The 15,485-nt window shown below is 53.0% G+C and overlaps 1 protein-coding gene across 3 annotated transcripts in view; it reads left to right on the forward strand.

The window, feature by feature from the left end:
• RAB6B (RAB6B, member RAS oncogene family) overlaps positions 1-13,955 on the forward strand; it is a 54,061-nt gene extending 40,106 nt beyond the window's left edge. The window contains exons 2-7 of one of the 3 annotated variants that reach the window (XM_081072605.1): positions 2,493-2,576; positions 2,781-2,886; positions 3,569-3,680; positions 4,820-4,913; positions 8,770-8,836; positions 9,373-13,955. In XM_081072605.1, coding sequence (XP_080928731.1) covers positions 2,556-2,576; positions 2,781-2,886; positions 3,569-3,680; positions 4,820-4,913; positions 8,770-8,836; positions 9,373-9,437 — 465 coding nt within the window. In that variant the 5' untranslated portion in view covers positions 2,493-2,555 and the 3' untranslated portion in view covers positions 9,438-13,955. Of the gene's footprint in view, positions 1-2,446; positions 2,577-2,780; positions 2,887-3,568; positions 3,681-4,819; positions 4,914-8,769; positions 8,837-9,372 lie in introns of those variants that run through there. The other 2 variants (XM_081072606.1, XM_081072604.1) reach the window with 2 other exon arrangements.
• Positions 13,956-15,485: the final 1,530 nt, after the last annotated feature.

The following is a 15,485-nucleotide window of genomic DNA, read 5'->3' on the forward strand; positions in this document are numbered from 1 at the left end:
GGTATTATGAGCCTTGCGCTTCCCCTGGCTGAGGCCGTTGGTCGCCAGCCATCAGTTGGCTGCTCACAGCAGCTCACGGCAGCTCTTGCCAGCTGCTGGCCGCTCACAATGGCTGCCGGCCACTCACGCTGGCCCCCGGCCACTCATGGTAGCACATGACAGCCCACTCATGCCGGCCACTCATGCCGGCTGCCTGCCACTCACACTGGCAACTGGCCACTCATGGCAGCACACGGTAGCCCACGGCAGCGCACAGCAAGCAGCTCACGCTAGCTGCTGGTTACCCACTCTGGCCACTGGCCACCCATGGCAGCACACAGCAGCACACAGCAGCTCATGCTGGCCACCAGCCACTCATGGCAGCACACGGTAGCCCACAGCAGCACTCAATAGCCCGCGGCAGCTCACACAGACCTCCGGCTGCCCACAGCAGCCCAGCTCCAGGGAGAGCTGTTGTTCACAGTCTTAGCTGTAGAGGGCGCAGCTCACTGGCCCATGTGGGAATCCAGCTGGCAGCCTTGGGCATTAGGAGCATGGCGCTCCAACCACCTGAGCCACCGAGCCAGCCCGGGAAATGTAGTTCTTATGTGAAGCAGCCGTGAGTCCACCTACGCATTCGGAGTCCTATTACTGTAGAAAGGGAAACTACATATTGGGTAACAGCCAGAAGTTCCTGCCACCAGGAGCTAATGCACCTGTCTTTTAACTCAAGGGTCACTTTGCAGGAGCCTGGCACTCCCTGGGAGCCCATTAAGCACTGATAAGTTGAGAGATATCTACCTGTTCTGCACGTTTCTCCTTATGGGTATCAGAAGACAAAGATTATTGTTCTAACATACACCAATAAATGGATGTCATGTGACTACTAAGGAACAAGGCTCAGTCCACAAGCCGCTCGTCAATTCCAGACTTGTTCCCCAGTGACTATACCATGCAGGAGAGGTATGCAAAGCTGAGGTGGAAAGATCCCAAATGATGCCAAGATTTTAGTGCTCTGCCACTGATCGGTGACATCACACTAGGCATGTGCTTTAAGTTTCCTGGTCTGTTCTTTCAACTCCAGAGTCAGGGACTGGGTTGTGTCTAAGATGTTCGTTTAGCTCCCACATCCTAGAATTGTATGATTCCTTGACACTTGGTATCTTTGCATTAAAGCAAGCTTCCAGGAGGATGCAGCCACTTCAACTCCTTTGTGGAATGAGCCTGGCTGTGAATGTGTGTGCAGTCAGCCCAGGGCCTGAAGACATGGGTTTTTCATTCCTTGGGCTTCCCTTGGTTGTAGTTTTTGTAGTCAGAAGTTAACAGCACAGTCTTCCATGCAATTAAGCTTATTTTTAAATGTTATTTTTGTTTCAAAATACTTTATTTCTGCTTCTAGAACTATTACATGTTCATCGTAGGAAATACAGAAAAAAGAGAAAAGTATAACGAAGAAAGCAAAAAAAATCACCCAGACGTTGGCACTGTTAAGGTTTCAGCGTGTTCCCTTCTCTTCAGTGTCTAAGAAAATAGGAAAACTACTTATATCTCTACTTGAATTAATCAAATTGGGATCACACTATACATGACATTTTATACCTTGTGTTTGTTTTTCACTTGATGACCATTCCCCCAAATCGTTAAATATTTTTTCAAGAACATGATTTTTAATGACTGCCAAGATTCTTATTACATGGATGTACTGCACTGTTCTTAACCAGAGCCCTGGACATTGGCTGTGCCTGCGTCTTCATTATTTTTAATTGCATAGTAATGACTCCATTTCATACTGACAGTATCTTAGCTCCTGTCACGGACATTGGGTGCATATAACACCAGAGAGGTTAGGTGATCTGCCCAAGGCCACACAGCAAGTGAGTGGTAGGTCCTGGCCATCTGGCCTCAAGGCCAACTATACCCCCTGCCCCATCCCACCCCCACAGCTGCCTCTACCACAACAGAGGGTACACGGGCCCCAATGTGTTGGTTTGGGTAGAAAAGAGTCCCTGGGGTTTCCCAGTGGGATGCTGCTCTGGGTGTTTTGCATCCCTGAGGAAAGCCAGCTGCTCTCTGTCCCCACACTGCAGCCAGCTGCTGTGCTTCCTGCTCTGCCCCTACCCACTTGGTGCTGGAGTTCAGGGCCCAGGGGGGAGGATGTGCAGGATGGAGGCAGGAGGGGCCAAGCAGGGAGACCACCCAGCTCCTGCTGCTCCAGGCCCTAAGTGAGGGGGGCAGGAGATTTGCATTCCAGTGGCCTGGTTCCTGGGGGAGCCTTCTCACCAGGCTCTCTTATCCCCTTCCCAAAGCACTTTTATATCACTCCCTAAAAACCCTCTCCTCATCCTTATTTAGCTCAAACTTACTTCCTCTGAGAGGGAGGACTCACTGTTTAGTGGGGGGGGCAGGGACAGCAGAGCAGGAGCCACCCTGGGTTTGGCATCAGTACCCCCTCTTTTGCTGGCTGTCATTGCCTGGATTATTGAGTTTTTGCCCCTTCGCCTGAGACTTTCCAGTTTTGACCTTTCTATACTTTTCTCTAACAGGCAACCATCGGCATTGACTTCTTGTCAAAAACCATGTACTTAGAGGATCGCACGGTGAGTGCTTGACTTTAGAACTGGGGAGACAGAGAGGGCTCCTTTGGGCTTATCACCTGGAAGCTTAGCTGGGCACCACTGAGACCTCATGCCTGCCCCAGAGCTGACGGTGCCAGCATCACAGAGCCAGGACCTCCCCCAGCTCCCACCCCCACCACGAGGACCCCACTGCCCCTGCTGACCCCCTTGCCCTCCCTGCAACAGGTGCGACTGCAGCTCTGGGACACAGCGGGCCAGGAGAGGTTCCGCAGCCTGATTCCCAGCTACATCCGGGACTCCACGGTGGCCGTGGTGGTGTACGATATCACAAGTGAGTGTGGGTCACGGGGGCTCTAGGGCCTGAGGGGATCCCTGGCCAGGCTGCAGCCCTTGTGTTTGTGTGCACTGTGTGTGCATGTTTGTGCATGTGTGCACACGTTCATGCTTATGTCTGCATGCAGGAAGGCAGCTGCCCCGAAACAGCCTTACCTCCCCTGGCTTTTGTCCGCTCCTGAGGCTGCCTCTCCCCTTCTCTTACTTGTAGACCCGAGGGTTCTTTTCAGAAACCCCTTTGGCCTTTCCTGAACCCCCTTGAGCTCCCCTTGGTGAGAGTCTGCTCTGTAGGGCCCTCCTCCCCTAAGGGATGATGTGGCCCCCCTCCACTGTTTCCAAGCTCAGCTAAATCCAGTGTGCCCAGTTTTCACTCTGCTCTGAGCCTCCGAAGTCAGGTCTAACTCTCAGGTGGGCCCTTAAAGCCACATAGCAAATCATGACACAGTCACCTTCCAGACGGGGTGAATTCTCTCCCCAGAGGGTGGTTCCGCAATGCAAGGGCCCCAGGACAGCAGCTCCACAAACACATGTGTACCTTCTGTGGAAGGCCCAGACGTACTAGTCTGTGTGGCCTGTGCGCCTGCCCTCCTGCTGCTGGTCTCACACCCTGACCCTCCTTTATCTTCTCCTGCCAGGAGCTGGATCTCACTCCCAGTTTTATCCCCACTTTCCACCTGCAGACCTCAACTCCTTCCAGCAGACCTCTAAGTGGATTGATGACGTCAGGACGGAGAGAGGCAGCGATGTCATCATCATGCTGGTGGGCAACAAGACGGACCTGGCTGATAAGAGGTAGGTGCTGGCGCACGCAGGCCGGGCCTCCGCTCCATGCCTCTGCAGCTCCTCCTGCGCAAGGAGTTCTGGGATGTGTGGGTCGTAAGAACCCTGTCTGACCCGTCCCCAGGCATTTGGGAAAGGTCCCTGCGGGTGCTAGAGGCTTTGAAAGCCCCTGGTAAACCCCTGCTCATGGGTGTCTCATCTCTGAAACCCCACCTTGCACTGCCGGCAGGGGCAGGGCAGGGGCAGTCCTCTGTGCGTGGTCTGTATGGAGCCCTGTGCATCTGGCTTGGCCCAGCCGTGCATGGCCTGGCACCTGGCCATGCCCGCGGCACAGCTGCAGACACAGCAGTCCCTAGGGTTCCCGCCGTCTTCTGCTTGCACTTTGTATTTCTGCTCCCATGAAATGTCCTTGCTGGTGTGGCTGTGGGTGTGAAGGTCCTGGTCCCCAGGGATTATCCTCAGAATTTCCTGGTCCATTGCTGTCGAGGTGTGACGCTTGCTCTGAAGAGGCTGCTCCAGGACACAGGGGTCGCTTAGGTGCTATGTACATACATTGGTCTGCTCATCTCAGGGGACCCAACTTGGTCAAATAAAGCAACAGGTCATGGACTCTGGGCTTCCTGAAATGTACTCTGGCCATTTAAGGAATAATCTGAATTAGAGCCTACTTTATTAGAATCCTGTCCTCGAAGTGAAGAACAGGGGGCTTAAAGCCCAGCCTTCACTAAGTAGCTCTGTGACCTTGGGGCAGTCACTTTTAATCTCAGTGTCCTCATTGGGAAAATGGACTGAGATTACCCCTCAGAGAGGTGGTATGTGGCTCAAAACATCTTACAAACCTGGGCTCTGGCAGTGGTGACTATTGGGAAAGGCGGGTATCAGACAGCCCCCCCCTGCCGTAGGCATAGGGCCTGCTCCCTCCCTGGGAAGTAGTATGGAAGGAGTAGGGAAGGGGCTGGTGTCCTGCTGTGCCCTGTGCCCCTTCATGCTGCAGGGAGCCCTGCGATCAGAGCCTGTCCTCAGGGCTGACTGAGGGGCTTGGTCGGCTCCGCTGCCCTGCTGGGCGGTCCCCCTCACATCAGGCTGCTCCCACCTCGTCTACCAAGGGCCGCTTCTCTACTGAACTGATTTCCCCCTCCGTTCATCTTCAGGCAGATAACCATCGAGGAGGGGGAGCAGCGCGCCAAAGAACTGAGCGTCATGTTCATTGAGACCAGTGCAAAGACCGGCTATAACGTGAAGCAGGTAGCATGCACCTGGTGCCGATCCCCGGCCCAGCTTGGCCACGGGGCCCATGTGTGGCTTCCAACATGGTCAGACATGGGCTCGGCCCTCCCTTGTCTCAAGGGGCTAGTGCCTGGGTTGGGGCGGCCAACCAGAGCCCCCACAAACCTACCTAACGGGGAACAAGCTTATCTCCAGAGCTGGTAACGCATGTGAGAGGGGAGGAACTGGCCTTCAAGGGCTGTCTGGAGAATAATCACCGTTGGCCGCCGTACGGCGTGGCCCCTGTAGCATTCCCTGAGTGCCCAGCCTCTAACTTCGAGCTGGCTGGGAGAAGCCTTGTCTCTCTAGCACCTTGCCTGACTGCGGGGGGGTGCAGGGGTGATGCCTTCTGCTCAGCAGGTGCTCAGGTGGGGGGCCAGGCAGGCTTGGAGAAAGGAGCCTACCCGTGTTCCGCTGGCGCTCAGAGGGGAGACACCTGGCGAGCCCAACATGTCACAGGAGCGATAGAGGGGCAGGCTTAGGGCTGAGCCTCGGAGCAGGGGGCTTCTCCCGGGTCCACAGACCCCCAAGGAGTCCGTGGATGGAATTCAGCAGGTCAGTGGGCTTGGGCTGGAAAACCCACAGCTTTATCTTCAGTAACAGCTAACTGCTTTCTAGCATTACCTTCAGCAATGAATGTAGACAACAGGACTCGGTAGCAGCAGCGCCTGCGGCTTTATCACAGAAGGATCGCAGCTGTGCTCTTATCACCTCACAGGGTTTGCCGCATCGTGAACTTGACAGGTGTCACTACGTCAGTGTCACAGTGGTTGTTAGACACACTGCCAGCTCTTGCTACTTAACAAGTTCATGGGGAAACAGAAGTGCTCCTACATCAGCAGTTTATATCTTCAAAGACTTGAGCAGTATATTTTCAATACTGAATGGTTTTCTTTATGCTCCTGTGTAACTGATGTCACGTACTTAGAAGTAGTCCATAGATGTCACCAGATGGCCAGAGGGGTCTGTGTTTCACAAAAGGGTAGGAGCCCCAGCCTTCCAGGACAGGACTTTGAGAGGTGACAAGGGAGGGAGTTGCAGACAAAGGGAACAGCATAAGCAAAGGTGCGGCAGGAAGGGTCCCCATGGGATGGGGAGGGGACGCTGAGTGAGGAGCATGTCTTGACTGGGGCATCACTTCTGCGCAGGGTATCACCCCCTCCCCCAGCCGTCCCCGGGAACACTAGGCAAGCTGCCCATGCAGCAGTTGGCCTGGACGCAGTGATGATTCACCCCACGTGGGCAGGGCCAGTGGTGGGGGGAAGGTGGCAGAGGCATGAGAAGAGTCAGAGTGGGGGCCCCAAAGCTCTCAGGACTCAGCCTCCCACCCCAGCAACATGGCTCTGTTCACTCCCATCCCCTTCCCAGCCTCCTTCGGTGTAGGGCTGGGCTGCTGTGCAGTCTCCTGGAGGAGGGAGCTCCCCATCCCCGGAGGCATGCAGGAGACACTGGGCTGCTGCTCTTTTAGACCCTGATGGAAAGTCTTTGGGGGCAGGGGGAGGGAGGCGCTGGGAAGCAGAGAGCTAGTAACCTCAGTGCCGGTGGTCAGGGTCAGGGAGAAACTGATGCCTCCCTCCCTAAAGTGCTCTGGAAACCAAGGGATGGTCTGAGCGGCAGTTAAATGGGGTCGGTTGAAACCCTGTGTGGATCTGGGGAGTCTCCATGCACTGCAGCCTCCTGGACTCTAAGTATGACCATATCTGCTTTCAGAGACCCACATGGGACCCCAAGAGCTGCTTTCTAACTGGCAGTTTGGCCGTTGGCAGAAGCTGTGATGATTTTGACAGACAGGTAGAGCAGGGCTGCCTGGGGCAAGGCCACGAAGGAAAGCTCAGGGGTGACCCGGGTCCTCTGCACCCAGCCCGCTTCTGCCTGCCTGTGGGGACAGAGCCAGGAGAGCAGTTTCCAGGCTCTCGGCCTCACGTGGAAAGGTGCTGGCTCAGGTAGTAACTGGCCATCAACTGTGATTGGACGGCCATCAGCTGTGGCTAGTTGGCCGTCAGCTGTAACCAGTGAGCCATTGGCCACTAATGTAACTGCCGTGGCTACGCTAGCAGAAAATGGGGGCTGGCAAGAAGATGGTGGCTGAGCTAGCAAGAGCGAATTACAGTTAGCATGGCGGATTGCAGCTAGCAAGGGGTTGGTTGACAGAGAAGCGGACGGCTGGTTGCAGATCATGTGGCTCCTGCTTCCTGTGTCTCCAGCCCAGCCGCCAGCGAGAATATAGTGGTATGACTCCCCTATCCATGGCTCCGTGGGTGTTCCTTTTTGGCCTCACCACGTCCTGCGTTCTTATGTCGGGAGCGGGACCAGAGACCCCGCATGACACCCTGTATGACACTGCCCCACTCCAGAGCCCCCTCTGCAGCCTGCTCACTGCACCCCACACCCTGCCTGGCCCACCAGCACTTGCCCACTCGGACCCTCACTGCCTTTGGCCCTGGGTGCTCCCATAGGCCCCTCACCCAGCCTCGGTGCTCTGAGACAGCTGGGCTCTGGGTGAGACTGTCATGCAGGATGTCACGTGGGGTCTCTGGTCCCGCTCCCCACATAAGAACGCAGGACATGGTGAGGCCAAGCAGGAATACCCACAGAGCATAGATAGGGGAGTCACACCACTATAGTCTCACTGGAGGCTGGGTTGATGACACAGGAAGCAGGAGCCACACGATCCACAACCCGTTGCCCACTTTTCTGCCACCAACCTCACTTGCTAGCTGCAATCCGCCATGCTAACTGCAGTCCGTGCTTGCTACCTCAGCCACTGCAGTTACATCAGTGGCCAGTGGCTAACCGGTAACAGCTGATGGCCATCTACTACTCAAGCCAGCACCTTTCCACGTGAGCCCGAGAGCCTGGACACTGCTCTCCTGGCTCTGTCCCCACAGAGACCACGAATAAGACTCACACTGTCCTCAGACATTCACGCAGAGAAGGAAGCCCAGAGCGCACTGGGTTCCTGCACTTGGTGTTTCTGTGGAGAAGGGAGCGCTCACAACCTGCTGGTGCCTTTGTGCTTCTGCTTCGTACTTCTTGTCACCTCCTAGGTTCCATACCTGCCAGCTCCCCACCTGACATCCCTGCCCACTCCTGCCGCAGCGCGCATGCGCACACACACCCCACAGCTCTCCCCGTGCATTTACACACACAGAAACTCCACACGTGCACATCCTCACCACACACACACTCCCATTCCCCCCCACACAAATTCTCACACACAGACGTATCCACACCACACAGACTCCCCCCACACACCTCTACACGTAGTATACACCTCACCCTCACACCCACACCTAAACACACCCACATCATGTTCACACTCCTGTGTCAATTCTCCAAGAAAAGCGTCTCTCTGCTGTGACTGTGGCCGACTCCCAGCGCCCAGCAGCCTCAGCGCCCACAGACTTGTAGGCCTGTCCCCTGAGGAGAGGGTCATTTGAGTCAAGGGCAGTTGGAAAGTCGGTTCCCTACACCTGGTACCTACGTGGGCAGTGGGGCAGAAACCCGCCGAAGGGCTTGTCTCCGGAGGTCTAGATCATTTTCTGCACTGGGGTAGGTCACTTGTGGTCACCATGGCCCATGCTCAGCTCCTGTGACCTCCTCAGCTCCTGGCTAGCCTGCTGGCTAAGACGCCTGCGAGTCCCAATGCTGTGAGAGGTGCTGGGGGTGACGGAGAGAAGTTAGTGCAGCCCCTGTCCTCCAGGATGTAGTCAGTGGGCCACACAAGACAGTAAAGGCCAAGGTCAGAACAAGAAGCCGACAGAGGAGCGAGACAGCAGGAGCAGGATGGGAAAAACGGGGCAGGGGCTCATGCGGCATCTCTCCCTTTCTCCAGCTCTTCCGACGTGTGGCATCGGCTCTGCCTGGAATGGAGAATGTCCAGGAGAAGAGCAAAGAAGGGAGTATCCTTTTCCTTTGTTGAGTGAGTAAAAAATGCACCGGAGAAGCTGTTTATCCATCTAGTTATTCACTTAGTATTTTAAAACAGTGGATGGACACTGGCCTCTCCAGCGTGGCCTTCCCGACTGATAGGTATGGTGTGGGGAACTCTGTACAGGAAAGAAGCTGAACTGCAAGGTCTTGATGGCCTGTCCAGCTGGAACCATGTAAGCTGCTCCTTCCCACACAGTGTGGGGCTACCAGAGGGATATACGGTGACGATGTGGTGCAGGGAGTGAGAAATAGTAAGGCTGCCCTTCTTTACAGCGAATGTCAGTTTGTATCTCATGGGTCCAAGGGAGAGTGGGAGGGCCAGGGAAGAAGAGGAAGGGTGGGAGCTGGCGACTCTCATCCTTCCTCCCCAGGCCAAAGAGCCAAAGCCCTGGGTGTTTGCAAAGGGACAGAGGGACTGCGCAGGACAGCTAAGGGTGCACAGGGGCGTGATGCAGGGTGGCAGCTTCTCTGTGAGAGTTGTCTTCCTTAGCCCAGCCCCCTACAGTGATTGACATCAAGCTGGACAAACCCCAGGAACCTCCAGCCAGCGAGGGTGGCTGCTCCTGCTAATGCAGCCTGACCTCCCGGCTTCCTCTGACACTACTCGCTTGTTGTGTTGCTTCCTATTGGTTAGCTTCCTAAAGGGGGGTGGGAAATGAGCTTATCAAGATGGGAGGATTTTTCTTTTCTCTCTGTCTCTAGGAGTAGGGTGGGGTGGGGAGGGAGCCTGGGCATCAGGGATCACGTCACTCTTAACAGCTGTTACTTAAACAACTATTTTTTGGTTTGGTTGTAATATATTGTACTTTATTAAGATTGCCAAAAACTGTTAAAAATTTAAAAAAATTTAAATCATGTGTATACAACTTTTTGCCAGATAAAAAATGTAGCCATTTTTATTTGAAAGATGTCCTTTTTTTTTTGTATATTTGTAAACTTATAGAGAACCTTTTCCACACACCGCCTCCTTCCTGTCCTCTTTGAACTGTCCATCACCTCTGCCCTCCTCCCTCCCCCAGCCCAATAAACAAAAACATTAACTGGGCAACTTAATTAGGCTTTAATCCTGGGCCATCTGGCCCAAACCAACCAGGCCCCACCAAACAGGCCCTACCTGGTGAAATCAAACACTGATTGAACGAAACAGCCTCTGAAGAGGCAGCTGTGACTCTGTCCTTCCGTGGCCAGAGTGGGACATCAGCCATTGCTCCAAGCTGAAATTACGGCCTTGTGGACGGCAGGGAGCCCAACAGCAGGTCCCACTGGAACTACTCCTGCCGCCCCCTTCCGCTCCCTGAAAAGCCTTGAAGGGGGTGAGGGCACTTGCCATGGGCAACCTTATGTTCTCTGGAGTCCGTCCAGTGATTGGCAGAGCAAGAGGTCATTGGAAGGAAGGATGGGGTGCTGTTGGCAGCTGTCGGTAGTGTCGATGTGTTGCTTATAGACTTGGGGCACCACGTGTACCTCTGAAAATGTTTTAACCAACCCGCCCAGTGTTCACACATATTTGGGATGAATCTAAGGACAAAAAGAAACTCAGTGTGTGCCCCTGAAACCTTCCTCCTTGGATGTCAGGGAAGCTGGAGCCTGTGTCACACAGTGTCAGTGCACTTGTGATTGGGGGAGGGGGGGTTGTCTGCAGAACCCCCCTCTCCTCCCCCGAAGATGCATGCTCTCACATCCTCGGCTGCTAACACTGCTGAGTGCTGTTCTGGAAAAGCTGACTTCTTGATGTGTTTTTGCCCCACTGGTACAGTGTAGTTGAAATCTTTGTGCATATCCCTTGGGGGATATTGTAGCAGCATTCTGGTTGCCTGAAGGTAAGGGTGAGGTAGGGTCTCCAGAAGGTTGCCCAGAGAGAGCCATCCTTGCCATTTTTGACACGTTTCTGGGAAGGGCTAAGTCTGAGGACCTGTAAAAGCTGTGAAGAGAGCTCTCTTCTCACTAAGGGATGTAAGCCAGTGGGCCCATGCTCCAAATACACCCCCTCACCGACCCTGAGCCTGCGCAGAGCCAGGCGGTAGACAGCAGCGACTCTGGCCAAAAACAGTAAAACCTGCCCTCCAAGCTGGCGTTGATTCTTCCAGGCTGCTGTTGGGCCTGTCACAGGTGAGCTAAATGACCGCCTGGGGTGTGGGAGGGGGGTGAATTCCTCCACAAAGCAGCGCTCAAAAACTTATTGCAGTGAATTCTGGAACTTCTCAGAAACGAATCCAAAATGGCAGCGAAACCTGGCAGGACTCGCTGATATGTGTCCAGTGGGCCTGTGACACACTTTCAGCTAAGGAGGCTGTATGTCAGAGCTGATCTTTAAAGAGAAATTTATCTTCAGGTGAAGAAAAGAGGAAGCAGGATTCCCACGGAGCTCCCCTTCCAAAAGGCAAAGACCAATGTACGAACGTAATTCCGATGTCATGTTTAGTTTTTATATGTGTGTACATACTTATATATAGAGATAGACTTGTGTATACACCTTCCACATACACACATTCTTACAGAGGTACACGTATGTGCTCAGCGTATATTCTCGTTTTTCCTGCTCTAAAGTTGGAACTTGCATTGTGATTAGTTTTGGAAATTCAAAAGTACTGCAATGTGTTGAAATAAGAAGTACTTAATATTGTCAAAAAAACTTGTGATTGTCTTGCCATCAATACAATAATTACATAGCTGTGTTACACTACAGGCAAAATTAGCCCACGGGAATAGTGCACCATTTCTCCCTCTATGTATTTATATTCACGGGTGTGCATGCTATGTGGGCCAGCGCCCCCCACCATGGCACACCCCCAAGTGGTGCTTGTGGGAAGAGTGCTTACCTCGTGAGAATTTATAGGAGTCCATGTTATAACATCCAGCCTGGGTGGCAGTGAGGGCCATTGCTTGTGGCCTCTGGGACAGCCCTATTTGCAGAGATCTGCCCTGGGTCTCAGTGAATGAGTATACAGTGGATTTTTACTTTCTTGGTACTAAAGAGTAGCTTTTCTTAAAACATTCCTGTAAGAAAAAAAAAAAAAAGTAGAAACTCAGTTCCCTTCCCACGTGGACACATATCCAAGGCACCATGAACTTTTTTTCCATTACAGCCAAGAGGAGCAGTAAGAGATGCCCTAGATATTGTTTGGCTTGACGTGGCCTCGGTGAGTCCTGCCTTTCCTTGCACACACACAACATTCTCTCTCTTTGAGTCCAGGCTCTCCCCAGCCCCGTGGGCCTCTGAAAATGAAGGCAGTTGCCTCCTCTTGTCTTCCCATCGTTGTGGTGCCATGCCATTCCATGGCCTGATTTCCACCCCTCACTTCCTGGCATCTGTTAGGGCAGCCAGATCTGTTGCACAGAAGTGCATTGGTTCCTTGGTTCTCTTTGTCAGCAGGTGCGATCACTGTTGTCTTGTTTGTAGGTAGGATCTTGACTCAGAGAGTTAAGGTTCAATATAATAAAATGATCAAGTTCCCTGGAAGAAGAAGTCATGAGGTTGCCCCGGCATCCGCAGTGACTGTTACATTTTTGCCGAATCCAGATGGGCTAGTACAAGGCCAAATGGAGGAATCCTTTCAGGGAATGATCTCAATTGAGCCAGTAGTTCAGTCCCTCTCCCAAAAGACTAGCCCTGACCTGGGAGATGAGCAAGGTCATCTTTTTCAGGCCCTCTTTTTTTGTTGGGGGATGTCGAAGAAAAGTTGTCAGTAAAGCTGCTGTTTCGCAGGCATCTGAAAAATTGAGCGCAAGATGGGAAAAGCAGAGAGTATATTCACAAATGCACACACATGCCAGAATGAAAGTGTGACGAAAGCATCTTGAGTGTTAGAAGTACAGTTATGTAGTCCCAGGTGAGCATGCTTGGTGATTATAAGCAAGTTTCCTTCGGTCAGAGGCTTCCCTACTGTCCCTGTCACCACGTTACTCCGGTCAGCATGCTCCAAAGTTCTGTAACGTTCTCAGGTCCGAGGAACAGTGGCCAGATCAGGTCAAGTGTCAGGCAACAGAAACAAGGATTGAAAGGTGGTAGCTCAGGTGCAGACACATGTTGAGTGCAATGTCTCCATCCTCCTGGAGGCCAGCCAGTGCCGGAGCCCTTGCCCTCAAGTACCAGGTGTGACGATAATGGCACCGCTGGCTTCGGTGTCCTGCAGGCAGAGCAGCGTCATTCCTTCAGATGGTGGAAGGCAGGTGAGAATGTCAGGATATGAGAACAGGTAGCCAACTGGGAGGTGTGTCTGAGCCATGTGTGGGGCAGCTGAACAGAAGTCGGTTTGCATCAACCAAGCAGGGCTGTGTGCTCACTAGTGTCCAAACTACCTCTCCCCCGAGAATGTGAGGCATTATCACCTGGCTCCAGCGGTGTGAGGCGGAGGTCTCATAACCCTTCCTATTTCAAAGCCAGGAAAACCAAGACAGAGAAGGGTGACTTGCTTATGGTCAGCCAGCAAGTTGGAAGTGGTCGGAAACAAGATGTGTCCATCTTCATCCATCGCCGACCTGTGTGTATACAGGTGACCACGCACTTGCACATAAAGGGCTGCTGTGTGTGGGTGCTCCAGACCCTCTGTACTCTAGTTAGGACATGAGATTCTGTCCAGCGTGTCTGAGTGAGCCAGAAAGAAAAACAAATCCACGTACATTTCAGGCTCCTCCACGGCAAAGAAGGGCCAGCCCCCAAGTCCACGCTGATTGTTGTGGGCACCCACAGACCAGGGCACCCTCTGCATTTTTGTTTGAAATGAACTATTTAGGTGTTCCAAAGCCTTGGGTTCTCAATGTGTAAACTCCCCAGACACCAGACTTGTATGGGTGACTCCAGCCAGGGGATGGTTTAGCCTTACAGTGGGTTTGGATGTTTCCTTCTGGTGGGAAGCCTCCATACATCGAAGGCCAGCCCCGATCACGTGGTGTGTGTCAACTTCTCCCCAGTTTCCCTCACTCATCCCTGTAGAGTGACGGGCCACGAGGAGCACAGAGGGTGGCATTTCCATCTCTTACTGGCTCAGTAAGCATAAATGGCCACACTGACCTTACATAGAACTGTGTAAACTGTGGAAGACTCAGCATGTTGATCAAACAATAAACTGTCCTAATTCTCGACACAAAGCTTCCTGTCTAATTCTGTCAGTGGTGCAATTCTATATGGGAGCGGGGGCGGGGAGAGGGGCAAGAACATTTCTTCAAGTGCATGTTCCATGAAGACCCTCCTATGTCTGGGTGTTATGTCCAGTACCCGAAGCCCTTCCTCCCCCTCACCTGGGTTCTCCACCAACTCAGAAGGGGCAAAAGTAGGACATACTAATTTCCATACTCTTCATTCTGCCCCAAAAGCTGATGGAAAGGGAAATTCCAGGCAGCACTGAGACTCGGGGTGTGATCTCCTGTCGTCCCTGCTCTCCATTTGCCAGGGCCAGGGGTGGTAATGGGTGGGTTCAAGGACTCGATCTTTTCCTCCTGGTGATTTCCGGGAAACCATTTAAAGGCAAGAATTTAAGGTGAACAATAATCAACCTTTTAGGTGGCACCAAACTGCCACATACCATGTCCAACTTCCCCCCACACCCATTAGAGAACATTTCTGAGAGGCCCCCTTCAGGTCTCAGCCCTTTCCAGACTGAAAGATGCCCTGAAGGCCAGGAGCACTGTGGGACCAATCCAAAGAGGACACAAGGCCATGACCAGGCACAGAATTGCCCAGGCCTGTGAACGCTCGGTATCCTGGGGCTGCGGAGTAAGCCAAGTTCACCAGGTCTCATTCATCTTCAAGTTCAACTTCACTAATTATCTTTCCCCTTTAAAGGTTCTGAAGTTTCTGGAACACCCTCCAATCTGCCACCTCAAGGAAGCCATCTCTGATTAGGAGGGACAGGAAATAGATGTCCCAGCCCACTCACTTTTCTGCCTGCCAGATGTAAAATGCGAGGCAGAGGAGGTACAGAGGCCTGGGAGTTAGAGCACAAATGCTTGCATGGACCAGATGAAAGCCAGAGTAAATTCCAAGAATTTAAGGGGAGCCATAAAGTCCCATGATTATGGTATTTGGGGCACCGTGACACTTCAGACAGCAGAGGGAGAATCATCTGAGTGGTGTTACACACACCACAGTCCACTGGCCCCTTCCTTCCCCTGCCAGATGAAGGAGGCACCACTGGGATGCCCCAGATGTGAGTGTGAAGAATACAGCTGTGGATATCCTCCCTAAGGGATGGGGCTCAAGCTCATTTTCCTTATCATTACAGCTGTTTTGTCGACCAGTGACTACGTGGAGAAAGGAGCTTTGATAATCCTATGCTAACCTCTAATGTTTTTAAAGGCCTATTTCAGTTGAAACAAAATGATCTTACCACCACACCAGTGCTTCACACTAACAGGACCCCAGGGAAACACGAACCCCAGGAGGCAGAGACGCAGGCCGTGGAAAGAAGTGGCAGCCCTATTGGGGCCGTAGGGCTGGCGCAGCCGCCCAAGAACTCAAGGATAGCAAGGGCGAAGGTGAGGGCAGCACTGAGGGGGTTCAGCTTGGAGCCCAGGCAATGCTCAGGGGTCCAGCGCAGTCATGATGGAGATCATGCTGATGAGGGAAGAGCAGGGGAGCCACACTGAAAGGGCACATTTTTTTCACCTCAGAATGGGACC

Source organism: Rhinolophus hipposideros (assembly GCF_964194185.1).
Source record: "Rhinolophus hipposideros genome assembly, chromosome: 14".
Lineage (NCBI taxonomy): Eukaryota > Metazoa > Chordata > Mammalia > Chiroptera > Rhinolophidae > Rhinolophus > Rhinolophus hipposideros.